The following is a 17,909-nucleotide window of genomic DNA, read 5'->3' as shown; positions in this document are numbered from 1 at the left end:
GTTTTATCTACTTTCTTTTTAAAGTTGTATTTTTAGGGTGTTTTATTATCATCAAGTTTCTCTTAATTTATGCCTACAATTCCGGTAGACATAAATTGGGGCAGATTGTTGTGGATATGTTGTGAACTTGATGATTTCATTAACAAAACACCTTAGTAGATTTAACTTAGTGAAAACTGTAGCACTCGACGGATAAGCAAATATAGTCCCAACGGATGACTCAATATAGTCCCGATCCATCGAGTGAGTAGCTTATGTAATAATAAGTCTGTAGCACATTTCTGCATACATCTTTGTATAGATTCTGTAGTAGCATATAAGTCATGTTGACTTTAATTAGATATGCAGAATAGGTTAATTAAATGTACATAAATGATGTCTTGTAATTCTGCATAAATGAAATAAAGTCAAGTGCCAAATAGCTACTCGACGGATGATCAACAAAGCTATTCGACGGATGATCAACAAGATAACTCGACGGATGATCATGTACTCAACGGATAATCAATTCAAATATCCGTTGACAGTGACAACACAGTCACATGCGTCGAGTGTATGCAAAAGGAATGTGGAAGCCTATTCAACTGGGTTTTTGAGAACAAAGAAGCATTGTCATTTCCATGATATTATGAAGATATTCAAAGATGCTGAAATAGAGTAATGAAGCAGCAGAGTATTAGACTTGATAAGTTTTGTTTTATTATCTTGTCTTATTACTTTGTAATCTTGGTGATATATAAATCAAGAAGTAGCAAGTAGAACAACAACAAGACCAAGAACATTTTCTCAGAGAAACAATTGTAAGCTGCATCCTTAGCATTTCTCTGTAAACTTAGTTGTTCATATTTGTAAGCAGCTGTGAGCTTTTATTGCTACACAGAGTTCTCTCGATATAATATATATATCTCTGGTGGATACATTCAAATCCACCAGAATATTTTTAAAAACCTGTGTTTTTAATTACTTGTGTTTTGATTCTATTAACTTCTTATTCCGCACCTTGAAAATCAAACACTTATATATTATTTAGATAGAACATTTTTTATTGAGAAAAAGTTTCAAGAATTTCATTCAACCCCCCTTCTGTAATTTTTGTTGCATTGTTAGGGACTAACACCTACATTACATACTACTGTGAACAATAGCAAGAACACACCTACACTACACTTTTGTTCAACTGAGACCAAAGAAAACAACAACAATACCAATTATAACGACAAATTTCAGATAAAAATATGGACTAGGACTACATTTGTCACAACTGTTCTTCTTCTCTTTCTCTTGCAACACCATCAATTTTTCCAATTCCTATTCGTTCCTCTGTATTCTTTTAAGTAATCCTTGTCTAACCACAGGGCCACGCTCGCAAACCGGAGAATCCATACATCGGAAGTACTTACAACCCCTACGCTCATTCACACAGCCAACAAACCTCCTTCCGACATTGTTCTCAGTCCAAGCAGTCCTCTCTACCACCACCATACGACATAAACAATATTCATCCATCAATTACAAAGCATGAGAGTTAGCAAAATTATTAGGTTTATGAATCTGGGGGGTTTAACCCGGTTATGACCCAACTGAGAGTATGAACTTACTCTTTTATTAACATGAAAATGAGAAAGAGCCGTTGCATCTATGTTCTTGCCAATCTGACCACGCAAAACTTGATCAATTACGAAAATGCCACCACGGAGTTAACGTCAATTAATGAAAGTATGCTTTATGCAATGAAATTGAAAGTGTATGTACACAAACGACTAGATATTGAAGTATAGGTACAAAAAGTGCAGATTTTGTAAAGTTCAGGTATACTAACTGTTTTTTACTCTTAAATTTATCATGTTAGTCAAAACAAATTATGAGCACTGAATCGTAGCTATAAAAAATTTTAGTTTTACTTAGATTTTCCAAATGAGCGATGTCATATGATATTGAATTCTTTTTTTATAAAATTATTTAAACTGATGAAAGCGACCCAAATCAACCCAACATGGCATATAATGGGTAGGGTTGGGTTGGATTGAGATGTGACTCCAATCCAACCCGATTTAGAGATGCTCTTAGCATTTTTCACGCAGGAATATACACATTTCACCCAATTAACCATCTAGCTATGATTCTACGTAGGTGCCAACTGCCAATTGTTGATGTAAAAAAGTCGACCATCAGGAATAGGAGATACTATGTATTATGTTGTTTACTAAATATGCATGTCATCATTCATCTGTATATTGGTAGATGCAGAATAGAGCCTTTTGATAAATTTTTGACCATAGAATATCTAGCTTCGTGTAAACAAAGTAGACCATTAATCGATTTAGCTAAATTCTTGCACTCACTGCCTCTCATCAATCAAAATTGAAGGAAATGAAATTACATGGACAATTTTAGTAAACCAGACCTAAACTCTTTCTGGATTGTCTCTCATGACTTAATTATCATACAATTATGTGAGTTCTGTAACAATGTATTGGAATTGAAGAAAAGGGAGGAGAAGGAGGAATCAAACCCCGTCTGTTTGGTTTGATTAAAAAACCTGGATTAAGGAGTTCTTATCATCAATTCGGTGAATTAAAATGGTGTATGGAAAGAATAGTACGGATGCCATTGTTTGTTATTCCCCAACAATGATAACAACACTTGGGATTTGGCAGGGCGATAATCCATTGGATTATTCTCTACCGCTTTTTATATTGCAATTAACATTGATTGTTTTACTCACTCGTATTCTTGTTTTCGTCTTAAAACCCTTTCGCCAGCCTCGTGTTATCTCGGAAATCCTCGTAAGTACATATATATTCTTCGTATTCTTGAAAATATTGATATATTAACTATTAATTTTCGCAATTTGATCACAAATATTTTTGTAGGCTGGAATAATATTGGGACCGTCGGTGATGGGGCGAAATAAGAAACTGGCGGATGCAATATTTCCTCTAAGAAGTGTAATGATTCTTGAGACAATGGCAAATGTAGGTCTTCTCTACTTTCTTTTCCTGGTTGGAGTGGAAATGGATCTTAGTGTGATCCGTCGAACGGGTAAAAAAGCTCTAGCTATTGCGGTTGCGGGTATGTTTTTGCCTTTCTTGACAGGCATTTCATTCTCCTATTTTTTACTTCAGAAAACGCAAGTGGTAAGACAAGGCACCTTCATACTATTTCTTGGGGCAGCCCTCTCCGTCACTGCCTTCCCCGTGCTGGCTCGGATACTGGCTGAGCTCAAACTACTCAACACGGAGATGGGAAGAATTGCTATGTCATCGGCTCTTGTTAATGATATGTGTGCATGGATTTTGCTTGCATTCGCCATTGCATTGGCTGAGACCCGAAGCATGACATTTACTTGTTTTTTGGTGATTTTTTCTGGCGCTGCATTCGTGGTCTTCTGCATATTGGTAGTTCGTCCGATGATTGAATGGATAATTGATAGAACACCCGAAGGCGAAAACGTTAGTGAATTTTATATATGTGTCATTCTCACAGGAGTAATGATATGTGGCTTTATCACGGATACAATTGGAACACATTCTGTTTTTGGAGCATTCATTTTCGGATTAGTGATCCCCAACGGGCCACTAGGTGCTACACTTGTAGATAAGCTCGAGGACTTTGTGTCGGGGCTTTTGTTGCCTCTTTTCTTTGCCATTAGTGGCCTTAAGACGCAGATTTCTACCATTAATGGGGTTGGTACATGGGCGCTCTTAGTTTTTGTTATTGTTTTGGCATGCGCTGGAAAAATAGCTGGAACTCTTATTGTTGCAGTATATTATAGGATGCCATTTCATGAAGGGATCACCCTCGGTATACTCATGAACTCCAAAGGCCTTGTGGAGATGATTGTTCTTAATGTTGGCAAGGATCATAAGGTATTTAGTCTTCAACTTCTTCTTTAAGGGATCAAAATCACTCATATCTTATTTGGTGTTTTTGATGTGCCACACAATTAGGTACTGGATGAAAAAGCATTTGCAATGATGGTGCTGGTGACATTGGCTATGACAAGTATCATCACCCCAACTGTTACATCAATTTACAAGCCTGCAAGGAAGTATGGAACACACAAAAGAAGAACCATACAGAGGATAAAACAGGATAGTGAATTTAAAATACTAGCATGCATTCATTCTCCAAAAAATGTTCCCACGATCATAAATCTCCTCGAGACCTCAAATCCAAGCAAACGATCCCCAATATGTGCCTACGTTCTTCACCTCGTGGAGCTCACTGGTCGATCCTCTGCCATCCTAATTGTCCACAACAACAGAAAAACTGGCAGTCAGCCTCTTAATCGTACACAAGCTCAGAGCGATCACATAATCAATGCTTTCGAAAGTTTTGAACAAGAAGTCCAATATGTGACTGTACAGCCACTCACAGCAATTTCACCATACTCCACCATGCATGAAGATATTTGCACAGTTGCAGAAGACAAGCATGTAGCTTTCATCATCATTCCATTTCACAAACAACAAGCAGTTGATGGAAAAATGGAAGTTATGAATCCAGCTTTTCGGATAATTAACCAAAATTTATTAGCCAATGCTCCATGTTCAGTCGGGATTTTAGTTGATCGGGGATTTACCTCTTCAGCCATGTTATCAGCACATCAAATTTGTCATCATGTTGCTATGCTCTTCTTCGGTGGACCTGATGATAGAGAAGGTTTAGCATACGCATGGAAGATGTCGGATCAGCCTGGCGTTAATCTAACTGTAATGCGATTTATTCCAGGAGATGACGTGAGCGAACCAAATTCAGAGTCATGTTTTAACAAAGATGACCCTAGAGTTCTAACAGTCTTGACAGATCATGACAAAGAAAAACAACTAGATGATGATCATATAAATGCATTTAGGGAAAAGAGTAAGGACGATGAGTCCATCATATATACCGAAAAAATAGTAAGTAATGGTGAACAAACATTGGCAGCAATTAGATCAATAGATAATATTCATGACCTGTTTATAGTTGGGAGAGGGCAAGGCATGACGTCTCCATTGACCGCTGGTTTAACCGACTGGAGTGAGTGTCCGGAACTTGGAGCAATCGGAGATTTGTTGGCTTCATCTGATTTCGGTGCCACGTATTCGGTGTTGGTGATTCACCAGTATGTGGGCATGGGGGCACATGGAGATGCGGTGGTCGGAACGCCAAACAGTCCTGGCAAACGTAATGAATTCGGTAGTCGTATGATCCGGCAAGAAGATGCTACAATGGTAAATACCTCTTGATAAGAATTAATTAATGGTGTATTAGATTGTAGGTTATAGATTATTTTAGCATTCCTTAATTAGCTCATTGATCATATTTAGTTTCTGGAGTACATTACATATATAATTATTTTCATTGAATTCATTTTTGCTCACAAAATATAGATGTTAAGTTGTAAAATGTGAATATAGCTAAGTAACTGACTTCCTAAACTTTACAACCGTTTTTAAATACGATCGTTTGCGGTTGAATTTAGTCCTTAAATTCAACTGAAAGTAGTTGAAATTAATCTATTTAGGCTTATTTTCTTGTAGTGCAACCAGATCTATATAGCTAATTGAATCTGTAAAAGTATTATCTTATCAACTTTAGATAATAATTTACAGCTGCTCTTCCTCCCGAAACTACCGTGAATTTGCATGAGTACCTGATCTATGTAGATGTCAATGAAACAGGGTTCATTATTAATATTGTTAGTGATGGACCACATGTTGGGTTAGTAGGTTGATGGCTGAGTCTGATTATTTCCAATATCGGGTGATGCTCGGGGGTGCCGACTGAAACAAATCTGATGTTTAAGCACTTGATAGCATTCAAGGTTATTCTATTTTGAAATAAAAATAAAGTCATCTTTTTATGTGGAAGCATGATGGCTATTACTTCTTGCTCTTTTTCTGAAGTGTTATTAGTTATGAGGTTAGCAAAAAATGTATGTATTAATACTACGATATATCTTGCACACAACTAGGGGACTTCTTCACTACCAGTGCTTCTCTTTAAGAAAGTAAAAAGATTCTTGCAACCTACACTTGAGATGATATATATATGCAGGTGTTAGAGCCATTATTTAAAAAACCGATTATGTTGTTAGAGCCATTACTAGGGCCTTACCCGCTACGCATGGTTGGGGTAGTAATTCGTTTTACGATAAATTGCAAGTATTTGGCGTAATATAATAATGTAATTTAGAAGCCGGAAATTTCGGGGTGTTAGCCTCAAATGTCACTATTTGGGATCAAATGACCCTCAATATCACTTTTTGAATTTTTGGCCCCAAATGTCACTTGAAAACGGCGTTTCGGGCGAAATTTTTAAAAATAGACAAAAAACGCAGTTTCATGTTAAGTTTTTCTATAACAATTTTTTTTTATTTTTTTCAAATAAAAGAAAAACGCAGTTTCGTTTCGTGTTTTTCTTGAAAAATGTGGTTTCAAACCGAGTTTCTGCTGAAAACGCAATTTCAGAATTGTTTCGATAAAAAACGCAGTCCCGTCTTGAGTTTATGGATATAAAACGTCGTTTCAAAATGAGTTTTTCGTAAAAACGTAGTTTCTAACCGAGTTTTTCTCAGGATGCAAAAAAAATATTCAAAATGCAGATCCAAAATGAGTTAATATGAGAAACTCATCCTGAGATTGCGTTTTGCCCCCATAAACACGAATTGAAGTTGTGTTTTCAAATTTTTTTTTGGAAAAAAAAAAATCAAAACGGAACACGCAACTCCGTTTTTCATTAAAAAGAAAAACTTCACCGGAAACTCCGTTTTGGAATGACATTTGGGGCCAATTATTCAGAAAGTGACATTCAGGGCCATTTGCCCCAAAAAAGTGACATTTGGGGCCTTTTTCCAATTTCGAGGCACAAATCTTTGTATTTAATAGTACAGTAATAAAAAAAATTTGTCTTATAAATTTCGTTATATAATAGTACAGTATTTTTATTATTTTGGTTTTTGTTTATTGTCTTTAAAAAATAGTATTTGTAATAGGATAACCTTTTTTTATAAGTTGTGGTTAATTTAGAAATTGTGATTATCAATACAACAGTGAAATTAATTTTTTGTCTAGAAGTAATTGTGAAAAGTGATACCCGTCACTTTATAAATGGTTTCTAAAATTTGACTTCTTCAAGTGGGTGAAAGTTATTAATTTTATAACGTTAAAAAACGTGCATTTACTTTTATCATCTTTCCTCCTGATTAATTGTTAATTATTTCTTTAATTTGTCAAATACCCCATTATGCCTGCAACTTCATCTGATGTACTGACATGATTCTCACGTCCATTGTCAGCCCGCGAAACCTATAGGATAATTTCCAAATCTTCAACCCCATTATCCTCAAAACGGTCACGGGCAAACCGGAATTCTTTTACCAACTCATTTGTTTCATCCAACATCTTCATCAAACCATCAACAATCTCGGCATCTACAGTTTCTCCATCACTGACTTTTACCCACTTCAAACGATTACCAAGTTCATTATCAGTGTCACAGATATATAGCTGGCAAAACTTGGATCATCCCCTTTCTCTGGTATGAGTGAACCAAAAAGGTGATGATTTTGTCCGTGTAAACAATAAACATAAGGGGCAGCACCACAATTAATTGAGTGGTCAACTTTACCGCCTGTGGAACTGAATGCAAAGATGCTATTGAACATACGCATACCATCACTAAATCGCTTAGATTTCTCTTTATCATTATGTAACTGCCAAATGTAAGAGGGAGTAAGTGGCTCATTTGGTAATTGAATTTGCCCCTTTGCACAACAGAGAGAAAAAACAGGAGGGCCACGGGTTACATTTTTATTTGCACGCTCTTGCTTCCACATCCATGCATGACAATGTAAACATTGAACATCAGGAGCACCCAATGAAGCATATTCCTTTACAACTTAATAATGTACAGAAGACATTAAATTTAAAATGCAGGATGTGAGGATGCACAAAGTGAATTGACAATACAAAATAATCCATAAAGCAATTAATTTTTCCTCACCTTGGTGTGCAGTTTGTACAAATTCAGAGGAATAATAGTTCAAATCAGCAGTGAAGTCTTCATCTTCAGATGATGCATCATTGTCCTCATGTTGGAAATCATAAAAACACGCATCCTCTGAAGGAAAACATGAAACTATTAGTGAGCCAGTTTTACTTGTAGTTGAAGCGGGTAAACAATAAGTAAAAATACATACCTAAATCATAAAGCTGGTGAGAAGTATTATTTGGTGTTGTATCATCAAATTTAAAATTCTTAACTGACATGGCATTAAATTCAGCCATTGCCTTCTTTCCTTCAGATTTATTCCCTAGTCAATTATGAAATTCTTAAATATCTTCAGAAAGGTACAAATGGTATTGCAATTTTTTCCACTGGTCTGTATAAGAAATGTACCTTCTTTGAAGTGATTAAATGATGGCGAACGGTTGTTGCATTTCTTCTGCGTGTGCTTACTACTGCTTATCTGATTTTCCTTTAATTTTGGTACATTTGGAGAGAAGTGTGTTTGAGGAGAGTAGGCACTGTTTTTTGAAGGGAGAGTATTCACAGATAAAGGAGACAACGGGGCCCTATTTCCATAGCAGCCAGGCACGGATGTTTTTGGAGAAATTCCTGAATTTTGATTCTCTGCAGCTGATCTAATCAGCCATACAGGACAAACGTATATTAGAGTTTATTATAATGGAACAAAGTTATAACTTTATTAATTTCACACTGAACTGTTGTATTTGCAGATAGCGGAAAGAGAGGACTATTTCTCTTTTGTGACTTCATTTCACCTACAATGGTACACATAACTTTAGTCTTTAACTTAAGCAAATTATTAATGTATATGTGCAGAACAACAGTATGACCACTAGAACATATTCATACCTTTAGGTTTGTTAGTTGCGGAGTGTGCATTTTTATGAGTTAAAGAGAGGATATGACATACCATTGCTTGTCTTCCGAGTGTGCTTACTACTGCTTATCTGATTTTCCTTTCATTTCGGTACATTTGGAGAGAAGTGTGTTTGAGGAGAGTAGACACTATTTTTTGAAGGGAGAGTATTCACAGATAAAGGAGACAACGGGGCCCTATTTCCATAGCAACCAGGCACGGGTGTTTTTGGAGAAATTCCTGAATTTTGATTCTCTGCAGCTGATCTAATCAGTCATACAGGACAAACGTATATTAGAGTTCATTATAATGGAACAAAGTTATACCTTTATTCATTTCAGACTGAACTGTTGTATTTGCAGATAGCGGAAATAGAGGACTATTTCTCTTTTGTGACTTCATTTCACCTACAATGGTACACATAACTTTAGTATTTAATTTAAGCAAATTATTAATGTATATGTGCAGAACAACAGTATGACCACTAAAACATATTCATACCATTAGGTTTGTTAGTTGTGGAGTGTGCATTTTTATGAGTTAAAGAGAGGATATGACATACCATTGCTTGTCTTTCATTTTTTGTTTAAATCTGCAGCAATGCCAAACTTCCGTGCCCAAGATGAATCTTGAAATGGCGTTATAAAATGTACAATGCAAATTATTAAATTATTAACTTAAAAATTAATTTGGAAACTGTATAATATTGAGAGGGTATGTTTATTAACACTGCCTTTATTTGGAAAATGTGAATTTGATTTGTTTTTACAGGATCAAAATTTGATATCATCACATGCTCATAAGTCCCTAAAGTAGTAATTTGCAGACATTACGATTAGTTGTTTAGACATGAGATTGGTTCCAATGTGGATAGTCCAAAAATAGTATACTATTACAAAGACACTCACAAATTCTAGACAGAATAGGTTCTGTTTTTACTTCAGCTCTCTGCTTTATCATTCCATAACCAAAACTCTCTAGAAAAGCCATAACCAAAACTGTAAACACGGTAACCATGATTGACGTGATATCATATGCTGAAAATAAGCATTATGATTAGTTGTTCCCTGTTTGTAAAAAAACATCACTCACAATTATCATATGGCAATGATGCCTTATCAGAAATTTCCATTTGATGACAGTTTTCAACAACATCTACATCCATAGTATGATCTTGCAACTCCACTGCAATATGGGATAACAGTTTGATGAACAACATTAATAAACACAACAATATCATCTAAGCGGAAACATGGTGTGTCACTAACTTCACTTACAATCATTAGACAATCGAGGATTGGTTCCAATGGTCGTAGGGTTCTTCTGCTGTTTCATTACGTTTGTCGAGTTTAAGTAGGTAACTTATAAACCTTCAAAGGGGAAAACAATGATTATCAGTTAGTACAAAATGTTAATCCGATCATCATATAACATAACAAAAAGCACACACCGAATTAATATTGTACAACTATGCCAAACGAAAGAAAAGAATAACACAACTTAGTGGACAACTATCATTAACCTATATCAAAATTTCATACTACTATCATCAAGCAAAGTAACTAAAGTACTATGACGAAGAGAACAAGGGAGTTTCACGAACAAACAACAAAATTTCACAATACTATGATGAAGCAAAGAAATTGACAGTATTATGATCAAGCAAAGAGAGGAGTTTACGTGTTTATGTCATCATACAAAGACAAAACAAAATTGTTATTCAAATTCAACAAATTGTTATTCAAATTCAAATTCAAATTAACAGCGACAATCCAGTATTACTGTCATTTTGTCATTTGAACTTACTGTTGATTAGACATGAGTTGTGTTGAAAAAGTTTTGCAAAGAGAGGCAACCAAACTCTTCAGGCTTAGCAGTTGTATTACTTTCTCTATAATACGTGTATTAGAATGAAGGGAAAGTATTAGTTAGGTGCAATAGTTAAATTTTTTTGGTAGTTTTTAAAAGTAGGAGGGATATTTTGGTCTTTGAACCTTATAAAATGCTTCAGGTTTTATACTCTATAATAGATATGAAAGTAGGGTATTACATAAATATATGTTAACCAGAAGCACACCTTTTGTACAAGATGTATGCAGTATGCTGATGATACAACATGCTGTGGGGGGCAATGTTAACTGGTATCTTAATTACTTACATTAAATTAATTTTTTAAATCAATTATGTAACATTTATTAATCATTTTTATCTCCTTCTGAATGGATTTAACACTCCTTCACAAGTTCTTGATACACATATCATGCATGCTTGATTCACCCGGGATTGGATCAAGTCATTACTGGTCATATAATCGTTTGACATTATATTTTGAAAAAGAGCTACTTCAGATTAATTGAAGATGAAGAAAAATGATCATATTACAGTAAGCTAGGTAGCAAATTTAATAATTATAAGGTTGATACACAATCATTAGACACGGAATTAAGGGCATTGGAAGCCAGTGGGAACTTTCTTGCCGCAATAGTTGAGCAGCAGGCTCAAATCAACAAGAAGGTTGAGGTTAATGCCCAATATATTAGCTTTAATAGCGGTGCAAAGACAAACAGCAGCTTCAAGATCAACAAGCCCTTCAAGGAGGCTGCAGCATGGCTGTTTTGGTGGGGCTCCAACCACGAGACCGATCAAGCCACCGAGAACATTAGCACAAGCACCCAACTTAAGTGTGTCTCTAGGACAAGTTGCCACCTTGGGATACGGTGATGGTGGGGTTTTTGGCACGGATGGCGGGCATTTTGGTTTCGGGGCAGGTGGCGGTGGGCATTTAGGCTTGGGCGCAGGTGGGGGTGGGCACTTAGGCTTGGGTGCAGGTGGTGGTGGGCAATAAGTAGAAGTGACCAAAGTGAAGAAGAGAAGGTTTAAAGCTAAAACAAGAGTCTTGAACGCCATCTCCATCAAACAACACGCAAACACTAGCTAGGTTGCCTCTGGGCAGAAGGAGTGTTTGGTATAGTTTGTGATGAAAATGGTCATCTGTCAAGCTATTTATAGATGGTTAGATTCATGTGATATGTTTGGTGATCACTTATATATAATAAGTGACTTTTTAAATCAAAAATTAATACATTTTTTAAATTATATGTTTTTATTATTTTAGTGATGTAAGGTATTATGGATTGAGCGTGACAACCGAGTACAATCCTATGTCTTTTATTAAAAAAATTGGATCAAATTCTGGTATCCGAGTTCAAAAACAGACAAAGCTTACCAACCCAAATGCTGGGTCAAATCCGATGTCCGAGTCCAAAATAAATGAAATCTATCGACTCAAATACAATCAATTTTGATATTGCAAAAACTCTCCACATACATTAAAAAATTATAATTTGTTGGTGTAATTAGTGGTAATACTTACTTTACTTTATAAACTGAACTTAAATCACAAATCTTAAGGGGGTCTTACATCGAGACCTATGCACGTGAATTGGTTTGGGCGGAAACTAAATGTGGTTAATTGAGGATGAATCTGGCGGATGATCAAGTTGAAAGATTAAAGATGAGGTTTTGGAGTTTTATTAGCTGTCATTTGTATCATATATGAAGTATGTAATGGTCAGTTGTCACATTGTTCAAAAGCATGATTATTGCTTCATACACTTTCATCTAAGTTCACCATCGTTTTCTCTTAGATAAACAACATGGTGGGGAAGTGTTATGTCTATGAGATTTTTTAGAACCCAAAGAATATATGCATCCCCCTTTAAGTTAAAGAAAGATAATGCATATAATTATTTTTTATTTAACCGTGAGGAAACTATTTTAAAGCGCTAACCGCATGTAAATTCATTTTAACGTACTCCATATGATATCAACATCTATTTATTTCCTTTTCTTTTTACATTTTTGTTTTCTTTTTGTATATATACATATCGTTATATCAGATTACGCTTCTTGTAGAATAGCATGTATAAAGCCTTACATCTATTTGAAACCTTTAGATTTTTAATGATACGAATTTTGGAAAAGGAATGTAAAAGGATGTATCGGGATCGTGTTATTTACTTCTATTTGTGCACTGGCATTTTTGTTATATTAGCAGTATGTTACTGCTGGTATCAGTGAGCTTGAAAAGAACAGAGACCTTTTTTTTTTAACATTTAGACTTATATGTCTCACAAATTAGTATATTAATATATGCTCTAAAAATCTCGGTAATAAATATCGGGAAGAGGGAAAATTGAAAAATAAGTCCTTACCTGCTGAGCTAAGAACAGTTTTTAACGTTTTGAATAAGTGAATATTTAGTACTTTTTGAAGTATATATCAAATATTTCTATTTCCTTCAGGCAGAGCTAGAGTTTTGAAAGGATGCATGCAATTAAGTAGGCTTTAGCTTCCCATCAAGAAAGACAAAAAGTGAGCTTTAGGTTGCATAACAGATTTACAGATATAGGTTCTTAACAAATATTATGTACGCCTAGATCCTCTTTGCATTACCTAAAAATGGTGGACTCTCTGGGTCTGCAATGTTTTATTTGTTGTAGAACGATGAAAAAAATACATAAATGAATCATATATATGCATGTAAAGACCGAATACGAGTCCCTTACTAGATCCGCCCCTGAATACGACCATATATAGCTAGGCTAAATCATCAGTAATAGCTCGTAAATTTGTAAAGCACGGAGTCTAATAAATCTCATTTATTCGTATTGATTCAAACTGAAAGGGAAAGGATACAGTTTGATATTACAGACATGCATGCCTATTATATGACACTAACACAATACATTTAAACAATACCAGTACACAATACCTCATAATCTGAGGGAACATTTGAACATTACAGACACGTGCTTGAAATGTATATGATAGTAAAAACTACTCGCATTTGAAGCCAGATGGAAGCTTCTTGTCGCAATAGTTTAGCAACAAGCTCAAATCAACGGGTACATTGAGGTTAAGACCCAAGACATTAGCTTTGATGGCTGTGCAAAGACAGACAGCAGCATCAACATCAGCAAGACCACTTAGAAGACTGCAGCATGGCTCCTTTGACGGGGTTCCAACAACAACACCAATCAAGCCACTTAGCACATTTGCACAAGCACCCAATTTTAGTGCATCTCTTGGGCAAGTTGCGGCTGAAGGAGGTGTTGGGACTTTAGGAGGTGATGCTGGAGTTTTGGGTGTTGTCGGAGTTTTGGGCTTGGGAGTTGAGGGAGTTTTGGGTGTTGGTGAAGAATGTGGCGGGGATTTTGGCTTGTGTACTGGTGGTAGTTTTGGTTTTGGTGAAGGTGGTGGAGGGCAATAAGTAGAAGTGACCAAAGAGAAGAAGAGAAGATTTAAGGCCAAAACAAGAGTGATACTTGGTGATAGAACCTTGGAAGCCATCTTAAGAGAAGGAATTGTAATGCCTTAAGGTTTAGCTAGTTTGTAATCTCTATGAGCTTTTTTGTAAAGCTAGATAGAGAAGGGCTAGTTTATGATGAAAATTAATGGCTACAATGGTTGCTATTTATAGATGGAAAAATGCAGATCTTTTAGTTCATTTTTAGGTAAAAGAAATGTAATTAATATAGAAGATGGAGACAAATGTAATGTGAAAAGATTTTAATTTCAGGCGAGGATAATCGTGCATTTGGGCTCAACAACTTGAGGGGATGAGACAAAAAAAGAATTGAATTTAGAGCAAGGAATTGAAATGGATGTGTGCCTTCGAATTATGGGAATGTCCCTTCGCTTGGCTGTGGCACCATTTGGTTCGTAGCAAATACAAGAACATGGACTCGTTCTTTATTGCGCTTCATATTTTTATGAAATTTTATGAATAACATATATTAGAAACTTTGTTTATGTTGTTTGTATCTTACATTATTACAGGAAAATCATAAATATTAATAAACACTTAACTTATTGATATACTTTAAACATTATACAATTTTTACCAATAAAAATGATCAAAAATTTTACTAATATAATTGTGCGGTCTAAAAAAAAATTAGAAAATGGTTTGTGTCTCGTACGGGTTATTATACTAGTTAAAATAATGATAAAAAAAAACCTACCCTGAAACATGTCCAATGAAGTGTAGAAAATGATGTGTAATATAACCTCCAAGAAATATTTCCATACTAATTTAAATGCTAAACATGAATGCAAACTGTATAAAGCCAAATTATAATCATATATATTAAGGTATGAAAACTCTCAAGTATTTAACCGGCAATCACTCCACTTAACCCCAAAATAAAAAATTATGAACAGTCTTTCTTTCGACGTTCTTTTGGATTATCTCCTTGCTCCAAAAAAGAAGATCTTCCAAAAGATGCACCATATTGTCAAACGTAGTTTTTTGCATTCAAACTCAGTAAAGCGACAGGGCCATTGTACTGATGGGCAAGAAAACCCAAGACGAGTACATGCTCATCACCTCAAACTGAAGCTTTACTTCGTGGTCAGCGGCGGATCCAGAGTCTGAGTTCTCCGAGGGTAGGATGTACTTGAGTAATATGTAACGAGTTTAAATTCAAATTATTTCTTTTGACATTTTCACTGGACTTTTCAAGAAAATTTTGATATATAACTGTTAATTATTAGTCTTTCAGTCATTTAGGGTGTGTTTGGTATACAACAGAGCGGCTGAAAAGCCGTTAAAAAACTGTTTGGTAAAATTTAAAAGTTACTTTTCAGAAAAGTGTTTTTAGCCTAAAAGCTGCTGTTAGAGAGAGGAAGTCTCCTCATACTTTTAGAAAAAGCTAATTTTCAGCTGTTGCGGGAAACAGATGCTCATTTTCCATCAAACCTTACCAAAAGCATAATTATTTTTAATTTTTTGCATCAAAACATATACATATCAAAAAAATTACCAAACAGTCATCTGATTTTTATAATTTTAACAGCAATCCTAAACAGAGCCATCTCCAACTTATGACCATATAACTAAAAATAAAACTGAATCTAACTCAAATTATAAAAGTCATTGACTCAGTACGATTAATATGAATCACTATGTCGACGATTGAGATGCTAAAAAAAATTACAAATTTTCCACATTTTAGAAAAAAAAATTGACTTGCAAGCTGGAGTTTTCAATATCCTTGAAAATTTTGTAGATTATAATCACTTGTATCCAGAACTCAGGACTATTACATTTACTAATATTCTCCTGTCACCATCACTATATATATGTCATGCATCATTGCTGCCGAAAGTCCTGACTTAATTTCGTTCATCCAAACTGTTTTCTTCTGATTAACAACTTAGACCTTGCTTCCTCAGGATCTTCATCACATCCCTGCTGATTTCAACCAGTTTTAAGCGTTGATTATCATCTGAAAACATTTTAAATGCTTCAAAATGTAAATGCAGAGATTTGCTGTAAAAAAATTGGTATGCATTTACAGATGAATAATTACATAAACTTTGATTGGTAGTACAAGAGCGAAAGAAGAGCAGCCACTTGGATGAAGGGGGTCATATGGACAAAGACCTGACGCGTCGAAGCACAACTTGTGAGCGCAGTTGGCATGAGATGATAACTTGGTGCATTGTACAATGACTTGATAATATCCAGTTTTCTTCACAGATATATCCTCTGCAGCAAATCAAACTGTGTTTATACAGCTTTCAAAATGCAAATCACAGATTCAAAAATACATTAATGGGGTAAACTTTAGAGCTAGCATAGATACCAGAAAAGGTTTAATAATTCTCATTTAGTAAATTGGTATTTTCCACCGAAGCTGAAATTTGTCGCGGTTACTATTCTTACTGGCATATGTGTAAAATTTACTTTAAAATTAACAAGATTGTAACAAGATTGGAAGTGCTGGAGAACCAAGGAGTGTGTTTGTACTGCTAGAACTTAGAACTTAAAAGAGGTCTAGAGTTTGATTTTCGCCTCCCCCTACTCCTACACTTCAAATAAATCACTCCGTAAATTAATAGGTAGGATCCGGTAATGCCTTGTTGTAGCCTTGTCCCCTTTACATCTGCATGGCGTAGCATTCCTTTGTTTTCTTAATTTGGAGTAGGGGACCTAACAGAGGAGGAGGAGGAGTTGGTCCAGAGATGCTCTATTAGTAATGTAACCGGTGATATACCTTTGATCCTTTAGGCTTTAGCTGATGGGCTTGATTGGCTATAATGTGAAGTACCAAAAGCAATCAAACGACACGATATGCAGTTCATTTATAAAGGTAACAAACAATACATTAATCTTGAACTCTTAATGTTACTAGCATTCTGCAATATTTGTATCAACCTGGCCCCTGTAGTTTGGAATTGATCAGTTTCATTCATCATTCCATTAATACAGGGCATGCATTATTTCCATGCTCTATTGTGAGAGTAGTACCTTAGCAGGTTCTGGATTTATCATGACCGGTGGACCCTTAGCTAAAAGTCTATGATTCTATTTCATCAGAAATTTTAAAAGGATTTTGTTCATCTCCTTTTAAGAACTTCCGTCTTCACTGAAACCAGATCTGCAACAATTACATACATTTACGTGTCATGGTCAACATTGCCATTGTGAACTCACATTGTGTCAAGTGATTTCAATTGAAACATATCCTCCAGCAAAACTCTGATGGAATCACTCTGTATTTTCCAACTATCATTACATAGACCTTGTTTGATGCTTGAAATAGCCAGGACCTACAGACAATGAGATGGCAAATGAAGAGATTAAGGGGCAGGGTTGCATTGCATTACTTGCATGACCACACCGCCATTTGCATTATTTGAAGCAGATATCTAGACCGAGAAGATAAGCTACTGCTGTAATCCTTTTGCCGGCTGATGTAACATGAAAATGTAAATCATGTCCTCATAGGCATTAGGACATGACTTGTCTAAATTAACATCCCTTCTCCAAATTCATTTATTTGTATCCCTAACAAGTTGATAGTTCGAGGGGACACAAGTGACATTCAAATTTATCCAGCTGGTCATTTTCAAATTTCTGTCCACATTCTAATTGCTAGGTATAAGCATAATTCCTTCAGTAAAGATCTCGCAAACTAAACAAACTTGTGCCTGATGTAAATAACTAAAACTGTGACTAAGAAAA

The 17,909-nt window shown here is 35.4% G+C and overlaps 3 protein-coding genes across 3 annotated transcripts; 1 reads left to right on the top strand and 2 right to left on the bottom strand.

Annotated features, from left to right (window-relative positions):
* Positions 1–2,188: 2,188 nt before the first annotated feature.
* Positions 2,189–5,234, top strand: LOC141664203 (cation/H(+) antiporter 15-like). Its single transcript, XM_074470116.1, has 3 exons — positions 2,189–2,786; positions 2,874–3,869; positions 3,951–5,234. Exons 1-3 carry the CDS (start codon positions 2,580–2,582, stop codon positions 5,232–5,234), a joined length of 2,487 nt encoding a protein of 828 aa, XP_074326217.1. The 5' UTR covers positions 2,189–2,579.
* Positions 5,235–11,228: 5,994 nt separating this feature from the next.
* Positions 11,229–11,861, bottom strand: LOC141668812 (14 kDa proline-rich protein DC2.15-like). Its single transcript, XM_074475826.1, has one exon. The coding sequence runs from the start codon at positions 11,786–11,788 to the stop codon at positions 11,318–11,320; it is 471 nt and encodes a 156-aa protein (XP_074331927.1). The 5' UTR covers positions 11,789–11,861; the 3' UTR covers positions 11,229–11,317.
* Positions 11,862–13,521: 1,660 nt separating this feature from the next.
* Positions 13,522–14,328, bottom strand: LOC141663714 (pEARLI1-like lipid transfer protein 3). Its single transcript, XM_074469513.1, has one exon. It carries the CDS (start codon positions 14,225–14,227, stop codon positions 13,715–13,717), a length of 513 nt encoding a protein of 170 aa, XP_074325614.1. The 5' UTR covers positions 14,228–14,328; the 3' UTR covers positions 13,522–13,714.
* Between the last annotated feature and the right edge of the window lie 3,581 nt (positions 14,329–17,909).

Source organism: Apium graveolens, chromosome 6, assembly GCF_009905375.1.
Source record: "Apium graveolens cultivar Ventura chromosome 6, ASM990537v1, whole genome shotgun sequence".
Lineage (NCBI taxonomy): Eukaryota > Viridiplantae > Streptophyta > Magnoliopsida > Apiales > Apiaceae > Apium > Apium graveolens.
This window is presented reverse-complemented; position numbering and strand designations above follow the sequence as displayed.

Excerpts from the sequence above, each read along its gene's own strand:
- LOC141664203 (XM_074470116.1), top strand. The coding sequence starts at position 2,580 with ATGGTGTATGGAAAGAATAGTACGGATGCCATTGTTTGTTATTCCCCA. Across the intron at positions 2,787-2,873 it reads GTGTTATCTCGGAAATCCTC|GCTGGAATAATATTGGGACC; the intron begins GTAAGTACATAT and ends ATATTTTTGTAG. Across the intron at positions 3,870-3,950 it reads ATGTTGGCAAGGATCATAAG|GTACTGGATGAAAAAGCATT; the intron begins GTATTTAGTCTT and ends CCACACAATTAG.
- LOC141668812 (XM_074475826.1), bottom strand. The coding sequence starts at position 11,788 with ATGGAGATGGCGTTCAAGACTCTTGTTTTAGCTTTAAACCTTCTCTTC.
- LOC141663714 (XM_074469513.1), bottom strand. The coding sequence starts at position 14,227 with ATGGCTTCCAAGGTTCTATCACCAAGTATCACTCTTGTTTTGGCCTTA.